Here is a 22,638-nt window from a genome sequence, read left to right on the forward strand (position 1 = left end):
TCTTCTTAGCACATCTTCATTGGCTTTGTTAAGTCTGACACTAGGCTAAGCTCTATTTACTTTTATATGTTCCCTGTAATAACACCAAACCTTTTCAACGTCATGTACTTAATCAGTGTATCTTGATTTATAAAGCTAATGAAATTTCAATATGGAATCAGAACTGTTAACCTGTTCAGCAGTCTAAACTTACTTCACGTATTCTCAAGACATTTTCCAAAGACCTGTTACAAAGACTAATAAAAAACAACGGTGCCTTGTTTTTATTCTCCCTGAAATTCTTTAAAATACAGATAGTGGGTAAAAATGCCTTCAAAGAGCACCTTACTGAAGATGTTCTGAATATTAATCTGAGTTTTATCAGGAAAATAAATGGTCTAGATTAACCATCTTTAATTTTTCTTGACTGAAGTTTAATGATTTAAATTATACCATGTTATAATTTAGAAGAGTAACTTTAAAAATTATTGACTCTTGTAGCATGAAAGTGAAATTATTTAAATAACATGTCAAAATCTGGAAGAAAAAGGCACTAGTAATCAATGTTAAGTATGACAGAAATTGCCAAGAAGACATAGGGCAGCTTCCAGGCAGAAAATAGGATTTCACTTCACAATTTTTCAGTTCTAAGACATTGCAGCCACACCATGTCAGTGGGTCACTTGTTTCTGCCATCCAATATAGACATGTTTATACCCCAAATGCTCCATATAGGATTCACACAGTATTCAAAGGTCAGTGCTCAGAGAAAATCAAATGACAAGTTCAGTTTTTGTATGCTTTGACTCTTTGATTATGTGCAAAATTCCTTCTGAGGAAAAAAATATTTATAGATGCTAATTTAGATGCAAATTGAAAAAAAAAAGCTACTTTCAAAGCCAGAATGGAGCCCCATTGTAGAGTACTTGCCTTGTATGTGTGAGACCCTGGTTCACACTTTGACACTACAGAAAAAAAAGAAAGAAGAAAAAGAAAAACTCTCTTCCTACTCTGCAGTCTATTTATTTATATTTCATAAATATTTGGAGTAATTTTACATCTATATCTAAATATTAAAAATACAATTTCATTTTAACATACAGATAGTTTTGTGATTCATGCATATAAAATAGTGCTACTTTTGAAAATTTGTTTTATAACATAAATGATTACCTGCCTTAAAGGGGTATACAATTATAAATTAATAAGGCCAATTTGCATAGAGCCATTGTTTACTTAAGGCAATTGAAAGATTTATTGACTCTTGGTTAAAAGTAGATGGACAATGACATTAAAGAATAAAGTGGAATTTATTTGGTGCTATTTTGTGAATGCTTCTTAACTACAGAACATCTCACAATATCATTTACAATATACTTTCAATCACAGCTCATACATAAAATAATCTACAAAATCACATGGCTATAATCAGTGTACAATGATTATACTTTTTTAAAAAAGAAAAACTTAGCAATTAATTCAGTTAAGGTGCAGCCACTTTTATTCAAATAAAATATTAGCACCAGACCAGATAAAATGATCTAAAACTATTGGCCTCCTCATACTTTTTAAATAACTAAATATAAACATTTTTTCAAAGCACAAATATTAATTTGCAAACTCTGTTCTACGGCAGTTAATATTTCTCTCAATTATTTTTTTCTTACATTTTTCCCCCCATAAGGAAAAAGACAAAGTAAAAACTTTCACAGGAGATAAAAATCAAACTAATAGACAAATTTAACCAAATGTCCTTCAGCAATGAGTTCCAACTGATGCAAAAGTGGACATTTCCCGGCGTATGGTACTAAAAGGTGAGAGCTCCAGCTCCGTGGTGTACTCATTGTCATTGTCATCGCTGGTCACCGTGGAAGACTTCTGGATGCACTCGTCACAGCAACAGCAGCAACACTCCATAAACGCCCTACTGAAGGGTTTGCAAAGACAGAAAAGGAGGACCGGGGTGACACAGGACTTAAAGAACATCAGGAATTGGCTGATGATGTTAAGAAGGTCCATAGTCTGCTGAGAAACCCCAGTGGACATGTAGGCGGTAACAATGTTGCAGATATTCTCGGGTATGATGCAAAATCCATATAAGATGGTCAAGGCCACCACGGTACAGTTCATCTGGCTTTCCAGCTGGATCTGCCGCTTATTCCCTCGGGTACAGGCCTTCTCTGCCTTGCGGATTTTCCTCGCAGTCACTAAAGAGCAGGTGATGGTGAAAAGTGTGGGCAAGCAGAAGTAGCAGCCAAAGTACCACCAGAGCCTGGCGCTGTCGTAGGTCAGGGCTAACACATAGATGGTGTCGGGTAAATCAGACGAGATCTTTATAACGCAGCGTTCTGTAGGAGCTCTGCCACTGAACCCCAAATCCTCCTTGCTCAGCTGGCGGAGAACCACTTCTGGAAGTGCCAACAAGAGGGCCCCCACCCAGATCACGGCAAGTTTGGCCGTTGTGGATGAGCAGTTTTCGATCATTTCATAATACATCTGAACGTTGGTGGCAGCGCGGAAGCGATCAATACACAGAGCACAGAGGGTAAAGGTCGTGACCCCCAGAGAGGCAACCTGTGGGAGAGACACGGAATGCATTTATTCACATGACCTGGTAAAGATCAAAATGAGGCAATAAATACAGATTAGCAAAACAGAGAGAGAAAGAGAGAGAATTTTCTGGAAAGAAGCCTGGGTAACTTTAGCTCAGTCATTATAAGGATAAAATATGGGGGATGAGGAAGGAAGAAATGTACTGATTTAGAGTCAGAATGAAAAAAAAAATTAGAAGTGAAAGAATCCATAACGACCAGATAGTCCAATGCCGTTATAGATAACAGTACCCAAGAATTTCAGCCACAGTGAAAATGTCTGCATGAGGAGCTAGAGATAAGGAATAAGTATAATTGAATGTATCTAATTTTCATAGTTGCAAAGAATGCTTTCCAGCAAATAGCACAGTTTACAAATAGCAAACTTTCAGGAGCTTGTTTCTAAGAAATTAGTGGACTGCAGATTTCCTTAAATTTCTCCTAAGAGCAGAATTGTGTTTGTATGTAATTTTCCCATCTATTCCCTAGGGAATCAAATAAAGGAAAATTCCCCAGGGCTCAAGCTTAATGAGAAAACAAATTCCAAACAAGTGAGTACCCCTCTCCCTCTCTACAATGTGGGGGTGCTCCAGGAGCCTCTGCCAATTCAAATGAAAGTTTCCAGTTCATTTTCAGTGTCCTGGTACAGAGAAGATGGAAAGGGTCAAGACTAAGGTGAGTGTGGATTCAGTCTAGGATCCCCTTCTGGATGGGAGCTCGCTCAATCGTGACATCTTCCTAAGTGTAAAGAAAAAAAGTAGAATGAGATAGCAGAGAAATTTTACATGAAAGGTATTTGGTTTTGGATCTTGATATGGAGGAGTGGAGGAGAATAGAAAGAGGAGCCAGAGAGCTCGTCCAAGTATTAAGGTGCCTGCATTGTGAAGGGTGCCAATCCTGGTTAGAATCCTCAGCCCTGCCTATAGTCTCGAGGACAGAGGCAGGAGTAAGACCTGAGCACAGTAAGGTATGGTCCCAAAAGCCAAAAGGAAGTAAAAAGGCAAAACCAAAGCAAAAGAAAAAAGACAGAGTAAATTCTAACCAGGATGCGAATTTACATTAGACTAGGATTCACAGCACCTACGTGACTCAATAAATCCAGACTACTGGGGACGGGGAGATGGTACAGACTCAGGCTCAGCTGACACAAGCTCGACTCCAGCACTTCTCAGACCCAAGCATTCGACCATACACTTGCTTGGCTGAGAATTGCCAGTTGTGGCCTCCAGACCCCCTGAACACTCTTCAGAGGCCCCCTCCCCCACATACAAAACAGACAAACAGAAAAAGCCTAAGCTGAAAAATTCTAAATCATCCCAGGAACCCGATAGAAACAATATGGGCTTTAAAACCAAGCCTCCGTGAAATCCCATAAATCAAAATCCTGGGAAGATGAGTTCACAATTAAAAAGCAAAAAATGCAAGCGATAATCTACCATTATGGTCATCAGTTTTTAAAAAAAAAATTAGATGCTGAAAGATATTAAAGAAAAAAACATGAACTATGCAAAAAATAGTCAAATAATTGGACTGGAGCGATAGCACCAGTTTGCCTTGTATGCAGCCAACCTGGGTTGGATTCCTCTGTCCCTCTCGGAGATCCTCGCAAGCTACCGGGTATATCCCGCCCACATGGCAGAGTCTGGCAAGCTACCCATGGCGAATTCGATATGCCAAAAATAGTAACAAAAGTCTCACAATGGAGACGTTACTGGTGCCTGCTTGAGCAAATAGATAAACAACGGGATGATGACAGTGCTACAGTGCTACAGTGTTTGGAAGTGACTTTCCAAGCCACACACAAGGGTTCAGGGACCACTGCTGGTGATTCCTGGTCAACCCCAAGGTGGTTCAGTATTAGAACCCAACGATGTTATACTGCTTAGGACACATTGTCAGGGATGATCAGTGACATTAGTGACATTCTGGTGGTTCTTGGGAGCCACTAAGGCCATGACTAGTTACTCTAGTGCCTTCAGGGCTATATCTAGCAATAAGTGGGGGTCACGTGGTGCTATAGACTGAACTGGAGGTCAAACACCATTATCCTAACCCCTGTACTATTGCACAAGCCCCCCAGAACATCTACATAATATGGTTAAGGAAAATCTCAGGTCATAAAATCCTTTGATGTTGACCACATAAAACACTATTAAAAGAAGAATAGCTCTTACATGCATATTATGCTCATATATACAGAGATCTAAATAAATGAACAGTTTAAGGTTAAGAACCTTAATAGTCAAGGATGCACTTCAGTAGTATAACACTTGCTTTGCATATAAGGAGTTCTGGATTCAATCCCTTGCACAAAACCCAAAATACTAAAAGGCATCCAACAAATCAATTTTTTTCATTTTCACCATCTTTATTAACTCAAAACCAACTAATTTATGACATCATCTACAGAAATTCCCTTACTTTATCATAAATGGATCCTGAAAGGACTTCCATCATATCTGTAGGTTCTACACATTTAAGAGAAAGGGAATATATAGATAGTATTAAATCAGGGGCTAGGAGTCCTCAGGGCTATCTTGGAATTCTGCCCCCACTTTCACATTTGTTTCAAACAAATAAAATTTAAAAAAATGAAAACTTTTTCTAACACAGAGACTTTTCCAAGAATATAAATGCATGCTCCTCCTAATATAAGCATTCTACCACTCAACAATCTTTGAAATATTTACTGGGCATCATACATTCTAATGAGGATCACAAACATACTTCCATTGATATTGATCAATTGATATTGACTGTGCCAGGACTTTGCTTAGAAAGGAGGAAGAAGAGTTCTTTCTCTCCAGAAGGTCATAGTCAACAAAAAGAGATAAGGCAACTTTCAGAAACATAAAATAAGTACAGCGATCTAGAAGAATCATAGTTACTATTCAAAAGAAAATTGAAATAGTTGTACATGCTTATTATTGACTAATTTAGGTAAGACAATAAATAAAAGATAAGACTGGGGATGGAAAGAAAAAAAAAACTCTAGGTAAATAGAATGCTTTAGGCTGACTCCAGACATGTGTGGACAGGTATTCACTCTCTCCTACCAGCCAGTAAGACGCAATTACTGAGAGAATGCAACCAAAAAAATCCAGATATTTTAGAACTGATTTTTTTATAACTCAAATGGAGCATTTTGACAAAAGGAAAACCATTTGTCATAACAATTTTAGCACTTAAAACATTAGTTGTTTATCTACTACATTCAAGCTGTCACTATGCGCAGGTCTATGGCAATTTGCCTCATGAGAGTTCCAACATTTAGTACTCTCATTCCTTTTCACAAACTGCATGCTACCCACTATTTATTAACTATAAAATAGAAAATAAGGTTATTGTTCTCCACACACCTTCTATTCTCATAATTATTAGAACAGATGGTAAGAATGAGTTGTAGTGAGGTATTAAGTACATGAAAAACAGAAGTGAAGGGAAATATGACTGCAAGAGCTCTCAATCAGTGCAGATCACAAGGTCTTAGCCGAGCTTATCACCGTATCTCTTGTTCTTCAAATCTACGGAAAATTCCTGCTAAATACCAATGCAAAACGTCACTTGAAAGAATGAGTAAATACAGTCATTTTTATATCCACCTTTTAAAAATTAATTTTTTAATTAATGAGTACTTCACCTTGGTGGAATTTTTTTTTGCATCAATACTGGAGATTTAGAAAATGTATTTTGCAGCCATGCTGGAGATTTAATATAATTCTAAACTGTAAGTCCATACCATGCAACTGTCTGAAGATCAGATTATTGCTTTTTAATGCCAGTGATTGGCACACATTGGATGAAAACCTCAGGAGTTGACATTTTCTAAAGGTCCACTTCAAATACTAGTATGTGAAAATAGCTTTATTTTGTTTTATGGAGTTTTGAAAGCTATGTTTATAACATAGTTTATAACATAGTTTTTAAACATTTTTATTCATTTCTATGTAAGAATGTAAAACAAACAAAAATAAACTTCAAAACATTAAAAAAAATAAGAAAACCCTGCACATACCATATTCGGGGGGCCCAAAAACATACTGCAGAAAAGCCATCTGCATCTCTATGTTCATTGCAGCACTATTCACATAGCCAGAAACTGGAAACAACCTGAGTGCCCGAGAACAGATGACTGGATATATGGTACATCTATACAATGGGATACTATGAAGCTGTTAGGAAAATGAAGTCATGAAATGTGCTTATAAATGGATGGACATACATCATCATTGGTGAAAGGAATCAGAAGGACAAAGACAAGCAATAGAATAACTGCACTCATTTGAGGTGTATAAAAAACAGAGTAGGAGACAAGAACAGCAGAAACAAGGGCCAGGAGGACTGACACGTGATTGGAAGCTTGCCTCAAGTGGTGAAGAGGGAAGGGCTGTTAAGAGAGAGAAGGGACCACTATGAAAATGATAGCTGAAATGATCACTCTGGACAAGAACTGAGTCCTGAAAACGTAGGGAAAGGGTATGATAACCTTTCAGTACCTGTATTGCAAAGCATGATGCCAGAAAGGAAAGAGAGAAAGAGCCAGAGAAAGAGCAAGAGCAAGAGCAAGAGAGAGGGGGAGAGAGAGAGAGAGAGAGAGAGAGAGAGAGAGAGAGTGAGAGACAGAGACAGAGACAGAGACAGAGACAGAGAGACAGAGAGAGACAGAGAGACAGAGAGAGACAGAGACAGAGAGAAAGAGAGAGAGCAGGGAGAAGAAAATGGCTGACGCAGAGGCAGGCTGAGCAGACATGGGTAAGGGGGAAAGAGCTTATGGGATGAAAACTGGGAGCATTGGTGGAAAATGTAGACTGGTGAAGGGAAGAGTGCTGGAACATGGCATGACTATAACCCAATTGTGAACAACTTTATAACCGTGTATCTCACAGCGATTCAATAAAAAAGAATTTAAAAAATACTGCATAAACCTTATGCAAGATTTGTGCACAGGCTTCACTAATGAAAATCTTATGCATATTGTTGTCACTATATACCCTGGGTCAAGCCAGTAATACAATGCTACAAAAGTTTGTGCTGTGCAATTTTAAAATTATGATTAACATTTCTATTAAAATAAACACTCAGTAGTATAATAATCTTATAGACTCAGGGTTTCGTAAGACCTACTGATTTGTTAGCTATCTATCATTACTTATGAAAGATGCACAAGACAGGAGATAGGATATGTTCCAGCATTACTTTACCAAATTGTCATGGGAGAGATTGAGGTTTGGGGCCAATTATCACAAAGTCTAGCATCACAAAGCATTTCATGAAAGGGAGCACCAAATTTATGTAGATGTACACGTATTAAGATGGGCATGTTAGATTGCCACGCCCTAGATAACATAAACTATGCTGCACCTCCAGTTTAATTTATTGCTTTGTTGGAGAAAACAGGTTTTCCTATATTCCGTCTGTCTCATCTCTAGAAAGCCTGGACAAATTATGGGTAACATTTGCACAAGCTTCAATATTTCACTCACAAATTCTACACTGCCCTTTATTGGAAGATGTTGAATTCTCCAGCCAGAACCTTAGAAGTTTTAAGTACTGAGAACCTCTAAGAGATTTCATTTGTGGTCCCTTTTTTACCAGTCATAGGCTGTCAAACCTTGATAAATCATAGATTGTACCTTTGGGGCACACATTTTAAGGAGTTTCTGCATCTAACTTTCAGTTTTCAAAGTGTACCTCTCTCCTCTGTTATTCTCTGCAATTAGGATTCAATTGAAGAAGGATGAACTGTTGAGGAAGATTCTCTGAACCACAGAGTTGCTAAAGGAACTTGTGAGGGAAAATGCTGTCCCAAATACAGACTGCACTTGAAACACAGTTGCCAACAGCAACCGCATTCCAAATGCCAGTCCTAGATATATAAGATCTACTCCCCCTCCCGCCACCACTGCCTACAGTGTGATTACTTCATGTGCATTTCTCTAAATTTATTTTCGCACTAGGTTTCATGATGGGAAAAAGCAAGAAAAGTCCGAAAGTCCTGCTCAGCACTCTCATGAATTATTTACGTGATGTGTACCACACACCTCAGAAATTAATTGATAAAAATCAACTGGATCTCAGGCAGAGTAAGCAAAATTTCTGCTTACTCAGATATGAGAGATATCCATGTAATTAAAATTGCTAAATGTGAGGGCAACAGGAAAAGATGTCTATCACAATTTTGAAACACACTTGTTTACATACAGCTCATTAGAAATTCTACCAAGATGAATGGTGCAATTATAGGCAATTATAAAATGCATCATGAAGACTGAAGCGTCTGCATTAAATGACCATATCTGATTGCTAAAATGCAATATCACTCTAAAAAAGGCACTCGGGAGTAAAGCTCTTAAGCATTGGCTTGGATGGCTATTTCTTTGAAGCAACACCCCGAGAGATGGAATGAGTAAGATGCAATCTCTTATTAATTAAACAGCAATAGGGGGAATAATTAACATCCAAAAAACCAGAACTGTAAACACATTTAATAGACAAGACCATTCATTCTGAGAATCAAGATCAGAGAAAAGTTGAAAGCAAAAAAAAAAACAAAATTCTTAACTATTTGGGGAAATAAGACACTGCATCTGAAAGGCACTGATGTCAAAATATCATTAGATTCAAAAGAAACTCTTTTGAACCAAAAGAAACTCTAAATTATTTTCCACAAATGGCAATGTTCTGCTCTTCCTTCTGTTACGGTTCCTTGGGTCTCTGCTGGTCAACAGAGCAAAGCATTAGGCAACTTCAGCCACATGCAGCATTGCTTCAAAACACCAGAGAACACAAGGAAAATAGAACCTTGCGAAGTCTTGGGGTTGAAAGTGGAAAATTCTAATGCAAACATATTCTTCCCATTAATTAATTTCTAGCTCAATATGAACTCTGGCCATGAGCCTGACATGATGATGAGCATCATCACATTCACCATAGGGCGTTATCCCAATCAAACTTACATGACAAAAAAGTACAGAGATACTTTCTGAGTGCTGGTGATGTGTAAAAATCTCAGCTTTCGCTGCATTTCTCAGAAGCTTACTGTCCACAGACAAAAGAAGAAATAATTATAAGACTATATAGGTGTAACTCATGCAAACTATATCTTTTGTAAGACCTGATATAATTCGGGGGCTGGAGCAATAGCACAGCGGGTAGGGCATTTGCCTTGCACATGGCCAACCCGGGTTCGATTCCCAGCATCCCATATGGCCCCCCTGAGCACCGCCAGGAGTAATTCCTGAGTGCATGATCCAGGAGTAACCCCTGTGCATCGCCGGGTGTGACCCAAACCCCCCCCCCAAAAAAAAAGACCTGATATAAATCAATGACAACACTGATGGGCTTGGAGGGCAAAAGAAAAAAACAAAAAACAAATTAATTCCATATCAAATGTAATTGGTAAATTAAAGTACGATAAAATGACTAGCACACACTGACCTTTTATAAAAATTGGGAAAATTCTAGCCAAAATCATGACAATTATATGTTAGCCCAACTTACAATTTATCCCCCAAAAATGTTTAAGTAGATCTAATTATGTGCAGCCCATATATACAAGTAACCCCCCCAACAAGGGCATTACTGTTAAGAAAACCCATTCATTTGGGCCATGAATGATAATCTATTCTAAGTCAGTGGTTCCACTTAACAATCAGTCAGGGGGAAATTCAGGAGGAACACAGAGTAGAGTTCCCTTTGAAACTCTCAATGGCTTGAGTTTGTTTGCCTTTGGCTTCCTCTAGTACTTTCCATACTTCTCTCTGCAGCACTTCAGGGCAACTTCCCCATACAAGATACTTCTTTGAGCATCAGCAGGAAAAACAACCCAGGGCCACTGTTTATCAGATTGCTGTGAATGAGATGGCCCTTATCCAAGATCTTCATTTTAGGTTGCATATAAATAACTATACTATGGCACTGGTGCATTTCCATTAGTGTTTTAACACCCCCCCCCCAAAAAAAAACACATACACACACAAAAAAAGGATTTGCAGTTTCAGCACATCCTTATCTCATAAAGCTTCTCATAATCATTCTTCCAATCAGAGAAAAGGTATGTCAACTTAATCAAAATTATGGACTTTTAATTTGGCATATGACACCTACGTGTCATAAATAAATGCCAGTGATTCTCAGCCCATTTCATCTATATGTTATTCACATTAATATGGGAAAAACACATTTCAAAGGTATCAACTGTTATTACTGCCTCAGTCTCTACCTTACTCCATTCTACATAGGTGTGATAGCATATTGTCACTGTCACTGTCACTGTCACCCCGTTGTTTATCGATTTGTTCGAGCGGACACCAGTAACGTCTCCATTGTGAGACATGCTGTTACTGTTTTTTGGCATATCCAATACGCACGGGTAGCTTGCCAGGCTCTGCTGCTCGGGCTCAATACTCTCGGTAGCTTGCCGGTCTCTCCGAGAGGGGCGAAGGAATTGAACTCGGGTTGGTGCATGAAAGGCGAACGCCCAACCGCTGTGCTATCGCTCCAGCCCTGATAGCATACTATTTTTTCAAAATTGTTTTTATAATTATTAATACTATAAACAAGTTATTCCAAAACTTGTCGTGGTCATATATGAACCATTCTTTATCTTCATAGCCCTACCTTGATATAAGTTGCCTACTAATTGCTATTTCTTAATTATGTAGTACCATATTTGATTGCTTAGTAAAAACAATAATTGTATTTTATTGTGCTCTGATGATATAATTAATTATAAATGTGTCAGTCATCATTAGTATAAAAATGCAAATGAAATTAACTTGGCTTAAGAGGAAAGATATCTATTAAAAAATTGGTCTTAAGATTTAGATATTTCATTTATTCTCAATTAGCAACTCATTTCAGGGTAAAGTATTCTCCCCAAGTCTATAGTTTCAATCCTTAGTACTATTATGATGTTTTTAATCAATCTTAAGGTGATCTGGAAGTTTTTCTATTCACTTAGGAGTTCTTATGGGTCCCTAAAGAAGAATAACACAGTTTAACCTTTTTTTCCCTTATAACTATGGCACTGATTTGCATGATGAATGTCATTATTTTAGTTATGTGAAATTAAACAAAAAATAAAATGAGTTCTGGTGTCATCCAGTTGTGCTTAGGTACATAGAGAAATTACATTTCAAGACAAAATTTCTCTTCTACTGAAACAAAATTCCACCTTTATTTGTCAAGAAAGTATTGTCTTTCTTTGATTTTTCTTTGATTTTCTTAGGAAAGACATACAAATTTGATTTTTTTAAATCTCACAGTTTGCTGTGAATAATTTAACAAATACTTTTCCAATAGAGGAGAGATTTTTGTGAAGAAAAGGTAAAGGTAGCAGTATGGGGGCTGGAGCTATAGCACAGCGGGTAGGGCATTTGCCTTGCACGCGGCCGACCCAGGTTCTAATCCCAGCATTCCATATGGTCCCCTGAGCACCTCCAGGGGTAATTCCTGAGTGAAGAGCCAGGAATAACCCCTGTGCATCGTCAGGTGTGACCCAAAAACCAAAAAAAAAAAAAAAAGTAGTAGTATGTAAAGACATGATGAGGAGAGAATAAAAATATTGAATCTCTGATTACAGTCACAGAACCAATGAAAATGACTCATCCCAGATAGGGATTGAATCACTGACCTTGGTCTTATGAATGCTATGAACCCTGCAAGTGTGCCGACAGGTAACAATAAAAATTGCTATAAACTTGGGAACTGAGTGATAGCACAGCAGGTAGGGAATTTGTCTTGCTTGGGGCCGACCCAGGTTTGATCCCTGGCACCTCATATCTTGCCCTGATCATCTCCAGTGGTAATCCCTGAGCAGAAACAGGAATAAGTCCTAAGTATATCCAGATGTGCCACCTGCTCAAAAAAGAAAGATCTATAAACTTTACAACTACAGTAAACAGAAATGTCCGGGCTGTGATTGTCACCTGTTTTTAACAAAAGTTTTATAGAAAATGTCTGTACCTACTTTGCAAAAAGAAAGACCCCATAGTTGAGGTTCTCCGTTCTACTTTGAAACTTTAGATGAGATCATCTCTTCTGGCATGAAGAAGTGCATTCTAATGAGGATATTTAAGAGTTAGTCTTGGCAAAAAGGTTGAGTTAATGATGGGGCTTTGGCAGGTCAATTTTAGGAAGTAAAATGACAGGAGGATCCCTGGAGAACGGGAGCAGAAATGATGCCAGAGACAAAATCACTGCAGAGCAGCCTGCTCAGATGTCCCCGCCCACGAACACATCTCAGTATGGTGTTTCCAATGTGTCACTGTTATATGCAGTTGCAGCACAAAGCAAGGGCTATTAAAGGTGGGGGAATTCTATGAAAGCTCATGTAGTATAAAAACAAAGGCCGGCTTTCACTCACTCAGCTTCAATAGGTTCAGAAGCTCTGATCTACTTTGGTTTTGCAGATATGTTTCCATTTTCATTCTTGAAGGATCTTTCATAGACATTATAGTATACCTTGACAGCCTTTAGGACATGGAGATAAGCTCTCACTCCGATCATGTGCTTGTGAAATTGGCCAATTTTTTGTAAATTGCATTCTTTATACCCCTATCATTTCTATGTTTCTATTTCCTAAACCCTATTGTAGGATTTAATGTATCTCCCCAGACAGGTTTTCTTCCTAGGTTCTCTAAATGCAAATTAGACACTAAGTGTCCTTTTGAAATTTTTCAGAAGGAAAGGACCCAGCTTAATATACTGCTGATACATTGCTAAATACACCATTCACTCAAGTAGAAAGGTAAAAGTGATTTGCTTACTATCCTTAAGGTTAATATGAATTAATAGCTGCAAAGAAAGAAGTGTGATCTCAGACACTGAGACAAATTCTATGTCCCTAAAGAAAGTTTCAAGAATTGTCCCTTCACTAAAAATACCTTGTCAGGGCCACATACTGTTATGCTCAGGACTTACCCCTGGCTCTGTGCTTTACAATCATTCCAGGTGGGGCTCAGGAGTCCCATAAGTGGTGCCTGGGATCAAACCAAGGTCAGCTTCAGGCAAGGAAAGTGCTATCCCTGCTGTACTACCTTTAACCCATCTAATTATTATATGGGCACCTGATGCAAAAAAAAAAGAATAAAATGCCTGTATATTCACAACTTTTCCCTATAGATCTGAGTACACAGAATTTATGATGACACACTATGTTATTAAAATAGAATTGAAACAGGTTTTATGTGATGTTCCCTATCTTTGATCATAAACAAGTATAATTTTAGCTGCCCTATTCCAGGTCCAAGTTTAAACGTCTGTAACAATTTTTCTAAACTCCTGATAGTATTTTGATAATGATTTTATTTTCCATCAGTTAATAGCTGTAACTCATCTTGTTCTTCATTTCTGAAAGCTTTCCCTTTACTGCCCCTCCCTTGTCTATCCTGTAGTCTTCCAACATAGTATCAAATGAAGAGCAAAATCCAAATAAATGTTTGATGAATGAAAGGGTGTAAATAGATGAATGAATGATGACCTAAAAGGAGAGTGACTGTAGAAAATAATGAATTATTCAAATTGCTCTTTCATTGTATATGGGATGCTACGATCTTTTATGTGTATCTGCTTAAAAGTTGAATGCCAACTAATTTCTCGAGAAGAAAAAATATCCATATTCCTGTTTTTCTACGTCACTGGCATATTGAAATTTTCTAATTATTTATACTTTTCTGTTTGAGGCCACACTGGCAGCGCTCAGGGCTTTCCCCTTGCTGAGCTTTCGGGGATCACTCTGGGTGGTGCTCGGGGAAACGTTTGGAAATGGAACCCTGGTTGACCTGTATGCGTACTCTAGGCCCTACACTGGTTTTATTTTTTAAAAGGATGACACGGTTAATTCAACCAAGAGCTAAGGCAATTACTTGGATTTCACATTTGAATACCATAAAGCTATTATTCTCACATGGAACCAAAATTCAGCAAACTTCAATATTCATAAACGGAGTCTTAGCTTTTGCATGTCTTGTTTAGGGCTTCCAGGCTGCAACCAGTGGCACTCAGGGGCCAGATCTGTGCTTGGAGAAGCATGTACTGCCAGGATCACCCTGGGGTTGTCCACCTGCATTACAAGCACCTTAATCTCTTTCCAGTCTACTTCTTCAGACTTTATGTACTTTTACAAGAAAGCATTTGATATTTTTCCCCTCTACTGCTGGAGTTGGACTGAAGCGATAGCACAGCAGGTAGGGCATTTGCCTTGCATGCGGCTGATCTGGGTTCGATTTCTCCCTCCCTCTTGGAGAGCCCAGCAAGCTACCGAGAGTATCCCGCCCACATGGTAGAGCCTGGCAAGCTGCCCATGGCGTATTCGATATGCCAGAAACATTAACAACAAGTCTCACAATGGAGACGTTACTGGTGCCCGCTCAAGCAAATCAATGAACAATGGGACAACAGTGCTACAGTGCTACTGCTGGAGTTATCAGTTAAATATTTTTTCTTGCTTAAAAATATAGAAAATTACTAGAAAGTGATTGATTAATGGAAAGTCATAAAATATTTGCTAAGCACCATTCTCTTACGTTGAATCTATTTCCCTAAGAATATTATTAGTATCTTTCAAATTGCTCATAAAACAGTATGTTTCCACTTAAAAGTCCATCAGAATACCAAAAAGGCTAATCTGCCATTTGAGCAAATTCACCATCTGCCATAATAAATGTGCTATTTCTTAAATGTAGGGATCCTGGGGAAATCTGTGTAGAACTTCATACCTATATAGTAATATAACCTTTACCCTCCAATATTTCTTCTTACATGTCAGTGCTAATCATCACTTAAGCCATTTATTTTGCTTTGTTTCAATCAATATTTCTAAAGTTTGGGGAAAATTTGATTCTTCATCCAAAAAGATCCCAGGCCCAGAGTGATAGTAGAGCACGTAGGGCGCTTACTTTCCATACTACTGACCTAGGCTCAATCCCAAGCACCCCATTTGGTTGCTCAGCCCTTCAAGATGTGATCCCTGAACACCTGGTGAGTAGGTCTCAAAAACAAAAACAAAACAGAACAAAAAAGATCCTAGACTACTCATGAACCATCCTTGTTCAAGAAGCCATAATGAGGTAAATTTACTTAACTTCACTTCTACTACATACAGAGATGGTGCAGTTTCCATGTTCAATGCCTAAATTATTTATTTTGCTCATTTATTAAATTCTCAAGGAAATGGTGTGATCTCTACTATTGACTTAATACAACTTATACCAAAACTCCCACATGCAACAATCCCCAATTTCAAATACAATTATTATCTGAGTATTCCAAAAGATGGAACACAAAATTTGAAAAGATAAATAAATATCAATTGAAACTAATTTATTAAATCAAAACACTGGAAAATGTAGGCCAGATCACCAGAAAACAATGAATTGTTTATTGTTAATCAGGAGTTGTGCGGTCAAAAGCTTATCAAGTATATCCAACAGATAAAATAAATATAGAAAAGTTATGAAATAAAGAAAAGGCAAAATCTACGATAAATGGAGAATAATATATTGTAATTTTTAGAAATCTTGTAGTTGAAAGGAAAAAATTTAGAGAGAAATGGTTTGAAAAAAGTTGAAACAAATGTTATTTGTAATGTCCTTCAACAATCTAAAACATGATGATTTTATGAACATAAAATGTAACTTTTGAGGGTTTTTTTTTTTTTTATTTTTGGTTCACATCGAGTGATGCTCAGGGTTTACTCCTGGCTCTGCTCTCAGGAATTACTCTTGCTGGTGCTCATGGGACCATTCGGGGTACTGAAGACTGAATCTGGTTGTGCCACATGCAAGGCAAACACAGACTCCACTGTACTAGTGATAATACCACTGTACTATCACTCCACCCCTAAAAAGAAATGTTTATAAATCTATTTGATCACTAAAATGCATAGCACACTAAAAAGTATACTTGTCTTAGATACTGCAATTCTTATAAATTTAATACATCACCTATTATGCAATTTACTATCAATTTATAATAAATACGATGAGACTTAAGCACATAATTGTTGATCTATAATTTTTATCAGATAATAGCACTGTAGCACTGGCACTGTCGGCCCGTTGTTCATTTATTTGCTCAAGTGGGCACCAGTAACATCTCCATTGTGAAACTTGTTACTGTTTTTGGCATATCGAATATACCACGGGTAGCTTTCCAGGCTCTGCTATGTGGGCGGGATACTCTCGGTAGCTTGCTGGGCTCTCAAGAGGGATGGAGGAATCGAACCCGGGTCAGCCATGTGCAAGGCAAACATCCTATCCACTTTCTCCAGTCCTTTATCATATAATAGATTATGTTAACTGTAATTTTATGTCCTTCTGTCTAGGAAGCAAAAAATAGTGATAATGATAATTTAAGATGCCAAGAAGCAGAAATAAAAATGCAAATATTCACTGGGCATACTTTACCCAAACAGACCTTTGGCTGATATATTAAGTATCATTATCAAAAGTTGAGACTAAATGGTCTGGGTACCACTAGTTATGTAAGTACACACACACACACACACACACACACACACACACACACACAAACACTTACATATCTTTATTATGCTTTATTCTCTTTTCCAAGCTTCATGTTTTATCTTTAAAATTAGGGAGTTGGATTAGAATGTTGTCTGGCTCTAATTTAGCATAAAAAGTTCAAAGCCACTCTAGTGGCTGCTACATTCCCCACCCAGATTGTGTCCCCAGTGTCTTTTAGGAATTAAGTCATCATGATCCCAGTTTCTGGCACTATTGGGGGAAGCATTCTCTTGAAACTGCCCGTGACCAAAGATATCTACTCCGCACAAGATTATACTCTCTCCCTGAGAACAAGTTGCATCCAGTGTTGGTTCTATTGAGAGATGATAAAGGCTGGACCTCTTTGCCTCAATGCAGACATGCCAGCAGCATTACTCTAGTTCTAGAACTTTCTTTGGTGTCAACTGGGTTTATGGCATCTGCATCACAGTTCAACTTGTCAAATCCTGTTCCCTTCATTGCCCGACCAAGGGTAAATTTAAGAACAGCCTCAATAAGTTTCCTTTCAGTAAATGTTCATATCAGGGACTGTTTCTCTAGAAGCTCAACGTGGATGTTAAAGTACTAATTTCCTTCTATTTCGCTGAAAGTGGCAGTTCTACCATTAGTACCGTGTGGTGATAAGATGACTTTATTCTTATGTTTAGACAGTATACTGTGTGTTCTTATATCAGAACAATGGAGATGTACTATTTCTAAAAATTAGACTAAAAAAAGCAAGCAAAAACAGTATACTTACTTTTAGAAGAATAAGATTGGGTAGACCTAAAGATTATTGGGTAGTACTAGAGGACTATTTACTCTCACAGGAAAAAGTATGATTTTTCAAGAAAAAAAATTGAATTCTTTTCCCAAATCTTTGATACTCTAGAGAAAATAAGGACTAGTGTTGATATTAAGAAATGATTATAAATATAGGAGGGGGTCCAAAGAGCAAAAAATAATAACCAATATTTTAATAGTAAGGATGTAAAAAAGGAAAGCACTGTTTAGTAGAAGATAATTAAATTGAAAAATTGGAATACAAATAAAAGTAAACAATTTTATCCTCAACATTAGAGAGAAATGTAAAATATATGACAAATGTCACTGAAAACAGAATTTATGAAAAGGGTTCCTAAGTTTTTATATCACTTTCTGGAATTGGATAAATATTTTTAAAATACTTTTTTAAAGAGATGAATAATTTTTTTTGCTTCCAGTTTCTTTTTTCTGCCTTTTTGTTGTTGTTTTTTTACTTCAACGTATATTTCTACATGTCCAGGGCTTTAAAAAATTATTTTCTCTTATTGAAGGTTACTCTCACTTTATTGTTTATTTTTTTCTTTTTCTGAGATATCCATTTCTTCTGCACTATTCAAATAAAAAGAGAGATCTCACATTACAATTGATCTTGGAAGGGAAATTTGTAAATACATATATTCTGACATCAATTCATCTACCACTTCTACAGTTTAAAAAGAAATTGAACTGTGTACCAAATAAATCAGATGTTCCAGAGCTACTTGAAGCTTGGCAACAAGAGAAATCCTGGATCCTGGTAAAGTAGCAACAGCTGATTTAGCAAGCATGGAATGATTCTGCATCTGATGCCTGCCAGCATCACAGAGGGTCTTATTTACTGTCTTTTGCCTTGGTCCTTCTGAGTAGGTACTGTTTGCTGTTTACTTTTCCCCACAGCTTTAGGCAATGGAACAATGCTGAACATAGTGTCACTGGCCTTGGTGCCAGACAGGATCAGGGCTCCAGGATATTTACAGTTTCTCTTCTTCTGCTTCCATAAATGAAATGGGCAGTCTGAATGGAGGAAATCAAGGGCCAGCTGGCTAAAAACACAACTGGCAGAAAAGCACTTGGGCTGCTTCCAAGACCTGGTGTCTAAAGAGAGACCTTTAAAGAACAAATTCCAACTAACAGAATGAAGGCTCAGGATATGAGATGCAGGTTGAAACTAATATTTCACTCAGAAATATTTGCCGCCCAAAGTCTGTAAACTATTACATGCATTCTCTTTCTTAAGAAGCATTCTCATCTAAGAGTGCATTCCTTAAAATAGTCGATCCCCTATCTAATTAACAAGTATCAAGTAAGTAGTATATACTTTAAGAATGTTAACTGAATTCTGTGTCACCATGACAAAAGTCTAATTTTTTGCTTAATCCCATTCATAAAAAATGAATAAAATTGTCCAGCAAGTGAGAAACAAAAAGCAAAACAAGAAATGACATAAGAATTTAAATAGTATAGTATGCCAGACAGCTAAAGACATTTAAACTAATTTGGGAGGTTATTAATGTGTCATGAGGTCAACTGATAGATTCCCTCTGTTAACTATAACAATACTCCAATTTTTATATTCAACAAGATAATGTGATAACTTCTTTGAAAAAGAATGACTGGAACACTAAAAATCTCACAGATAAAGGATTCAGAAGGATGTTTTTTCTTGCTGAATTCTGATCGTGCCAAGCATGGACTGTCCATTAATTAACCCTAGAAACACTGATAGGTACTAAATCAGAAATGCGTTAACACGCTATTCAAAGAGATAAGTTTTAAATAGAAGCAATTCTATGTATTAGGTAATCAAATTAATTTCACAGTTGAGACCAGGTGAGTCTGACTTTGAGAGTGATCAAGCTGATACCATTCCACACACACGCACACACATATATATGTATATACATATATATATGTATGTGTATATACACACTTCTATTAAAGTACAGCAATGCAGAAGTTATTGGGGAGGAGGAGGAACCCAGAGAGAAGTGAAGGGGTGCAGGGAAGAGTGGGCGGGAACAGTTCTGATCAGTAAATTCTGGGTAACTTGAGACCCCCCCCCTCCACCTCAAGCCATTACCTCGATATAGGGCACAATCTTGCAGGAGAAGTCCTCCAGCAACCACTTCTTGGTCAGCTCGTGGAAGATGACGAGTGGGAGGCAGAAGAAGATGATAAGAAAGTCCCAAAAGGCCAGGTTGGCCAAGAGGGAGTTGGAGATGCTCCGCATGTAGTAGTTGTGACACACGATGCACATCACCGCCAGGTTGCCAATGATGCCAGTGCCAAAGATGACCACCGACAGACACATGACCGCGTAGGCTCCATATGATTCCTGGGTCAGTGGGTAGAACGGGTTCTTCAATCGCAAACGCCGGTTCGTTCTGTTTCCCTGATGAGGACCCTCCAATTCGCGACCTTCTTCTCCTGACCCATTCTGGGCCAAAGCTCTGCCTGGGGGTGCAAATGTGCGCCCTGCTTCGTGCCCCGATGATGCAGTGACAGTCTTGGCTGATGGATCTTGATGGGAACCTTGGGGTCTCCCGGCTCTCCTGGGCCAGTAATAAAGGTCGCTAACTCCGGGCTCCGTCCTCACTGTGTGGACCTGGCTGCGCCCAGAGATGCCAGACCTCTGGGCCTCCTTATCCTTCTCTGAGGTCTGAAGGAAGAGTTGGAGCGCCGCGGGATGCCCTCTCAGACCCAGAGCTGCAGGCAGCTCCTGGCCCCGGGCACCTTTCCACCTCCAGGGGCCGGACGGCCTGGCTGGTGGTCCTGAGGGCTCAACCACTGCCGCCACCCCTCTGACCACGCCTGGGTCACCACCCCAGGCGGCCGGATGGTCCCACAGGGGCGCAGCGCGCACCATCGCCTCCGGCCGCTCCTCCCTGGGCCCGTGGCTCCGCAGAACATCCCTGGCAGAATAGCCCGGTCCCCACGCGTCCCTGCTGCGGCGCTGGATCCGTGTTGGGGAGCAGCTTCGCCCCAGACAAGTTTCGTTTCTGGTCCCGGGGGCGGCCCCGAGGGCCGACGCAGCCGAGAACTTGAGCAGTACCAGGAGCAGCAGCCGCGAGGTGCGGGTGAAGGGCGCGCCCGGTGCCCGCATGGCTGGGCGAGGGCGCACCCGGCTGCCGCCGCTTCCCTTCTAGGACCGACACCTGCTGCCCAAGTTACCGCTCGGAGTTAGACGCATGTCACATACTCACCCCGCCGGGGAGGGGGGGAACTGGAGACGTCGGGGAGGTCGGGGAGGGGGAAGGGGGATGGATCTTTTTTGGGGGTGGGGTGGGGAGATCCTCCCGCTCTACGCTCCTTCCTCGATGTGAGCTCTGTGCATTTCTCAGGCGAATTCAAGCCCAGCGTCTACGCCCCACGGTTCCGAGAGGGAAGCGCCGCTGCCTCCAGCTGACCTTGAAAAGTTGCAAGCAACACCCGGAGGGCTGATCCCTGTTGCGACCGCGAGCAGCACCGAAGGAGCCCCCGCTTTCCCCCCCTCTACGCTCCGCGTTAGGGGGCCGCCTGCGCCGTGACAGTTGCGCTGCCTCTGCCCATCCCCGAGACTCCGCCGGATCCAGCTGCCAGCCGCGCTCTCTCCCTGGAACGAAAAAAAACAAAAACCAGCTCGCGTCCTTTCGAGGACAAGTCTCCACAATCCTGCTCCCCGGCTCGCTGGAAAACAGGTTGCCGGAGAAGAAGCCGGGCGCCGCGCTGATTCGCCGGGGGAAATTCGCCGGGGGGTCCCACTGAAGCCCCGCGGCGAGGCTCCAGCCAAGCGGGATTCGAACCCCGCCGGCTCTGCCAAAGTTGCTTCTCCCGCAGCTCAAAGTTGGCCGAGGGGGGCGGCGCGGGCTGCTGGGCGGCGTTTCCCCGGGGAGCGGGGAAGGCGCGCGGGGGGCGGGGGCGGCGGGCGCCGTCGCTCGAGGGTGCGCCCCGGGGCGCTGCTGCCCGGGCGGAGTGTGCGGTGCCTGGAACGGCCGCGGGCGAGGCGGTGCATGGCCGGGAAGGGAGGTGGCAGCCCGGCCTCGCCCCGCCGCCGCTCCAGCCTCCTCCCCTTGCGCCTCTGCCTCCTCCCGGAGAGGCTGTTTTGCGGGGAGACGGGATCCCCTGGCGGTTTATGACTCACTAAACCTACACATGTTTCATTCAAGCCCTTTGTAGCGGCTGTCGCGCACGGGGGCCGCCAGCGGCGGGGAGCAAGGGCGGAGGCGCTGAGCCTGCGCGGCTCGGGGCTGGGGAGGGGCGGGACACGTTCATTCCCTCCCCCCCAGCCCCCCCACCAGATGCAGGGACCAGCCAGACCCGTGCCCAGCCGCCAGGGCATGGGGACTCCCGGGAAGGGCGGTCCCCACGCGCGCGCACGCCCGCCCGCCACTCAGGTTAGACGCGCACCTCCTTAGGTGGGCCGGGGAACTAGGTCCCTAGAGGGAGCGGGGACGGACGCTCCGAGGTCACAATTAGAGGATGGGCAGTTCTGGGAGTGGAAGGCAGAGAATGCACAGGATGCACCGTGATCTTTCACAGCGCTTTGGGAAGCATCTTATCAGGGGTTGCTTGGAACGCCCAGAGCACAATGAAAGTTGTTTTGGTTGATGAAATAGTGGGAGGGGTGTGTGTGTGTGTGTGTGTGTGTGTGTGTGTGTGTGTGTGTGTGTGTGTGTGTGTGTGTGTGTGTGTGTGTGTGTGTGTGTGTGTGTGCCTGCGTGCTGACCAAGCCTTTCCAGTAAAATAAAATACCACCGAGACGTTGCAGACAAATTGAT

The 22,638-nt window shown here is 40.6% G+C and overlaps 1 protein-coding gene across 1 annotated transcript; it reads right to left on the minus strand.

Moving 5' to 3' along the window:
• Positions 1 to 978: 978 nt before the first annotated feature.
• GPR37 (G protein-coupled receptor 37) lies at positions 979 to 20,990 on the minus strand. The gene is made up of 2 exons (XM_004608296.3): positions 19,962 to 20,990; positions 979 to 2,553 (listed from the first exon to the last, which is right to left on the minus strand). Exons 1-2 carry the CDS (start codon positions 20,982 to 20,984, stop codon positions 1,735 to 1,737), a joined length of 1,842 nt encoding a protein of 613 aa, XP_004608353.2. The 5' UTR covers positions 20,985 to 20,990; the 3' UTR covers positions 979 to 1,734.
• Positions 20,991 to 22,638: the final 1,648 nt, after the last annotated feature.

The sequence above is a fragment of the Sorex araneus genome, chromosome 1 (genome assembly GCF_027595985.1).
Source record: "Sorex araneus isolate mSorAra2 chromosome 1, mSorAra2.pri, whole genome shotgun sequence".
Taxonomy (NCBI): Eukaryota; Metazoa; Chordata; class Mammalia; order Eulipotyphla; family Soricidae; genus Sorex; species Sorex araneus.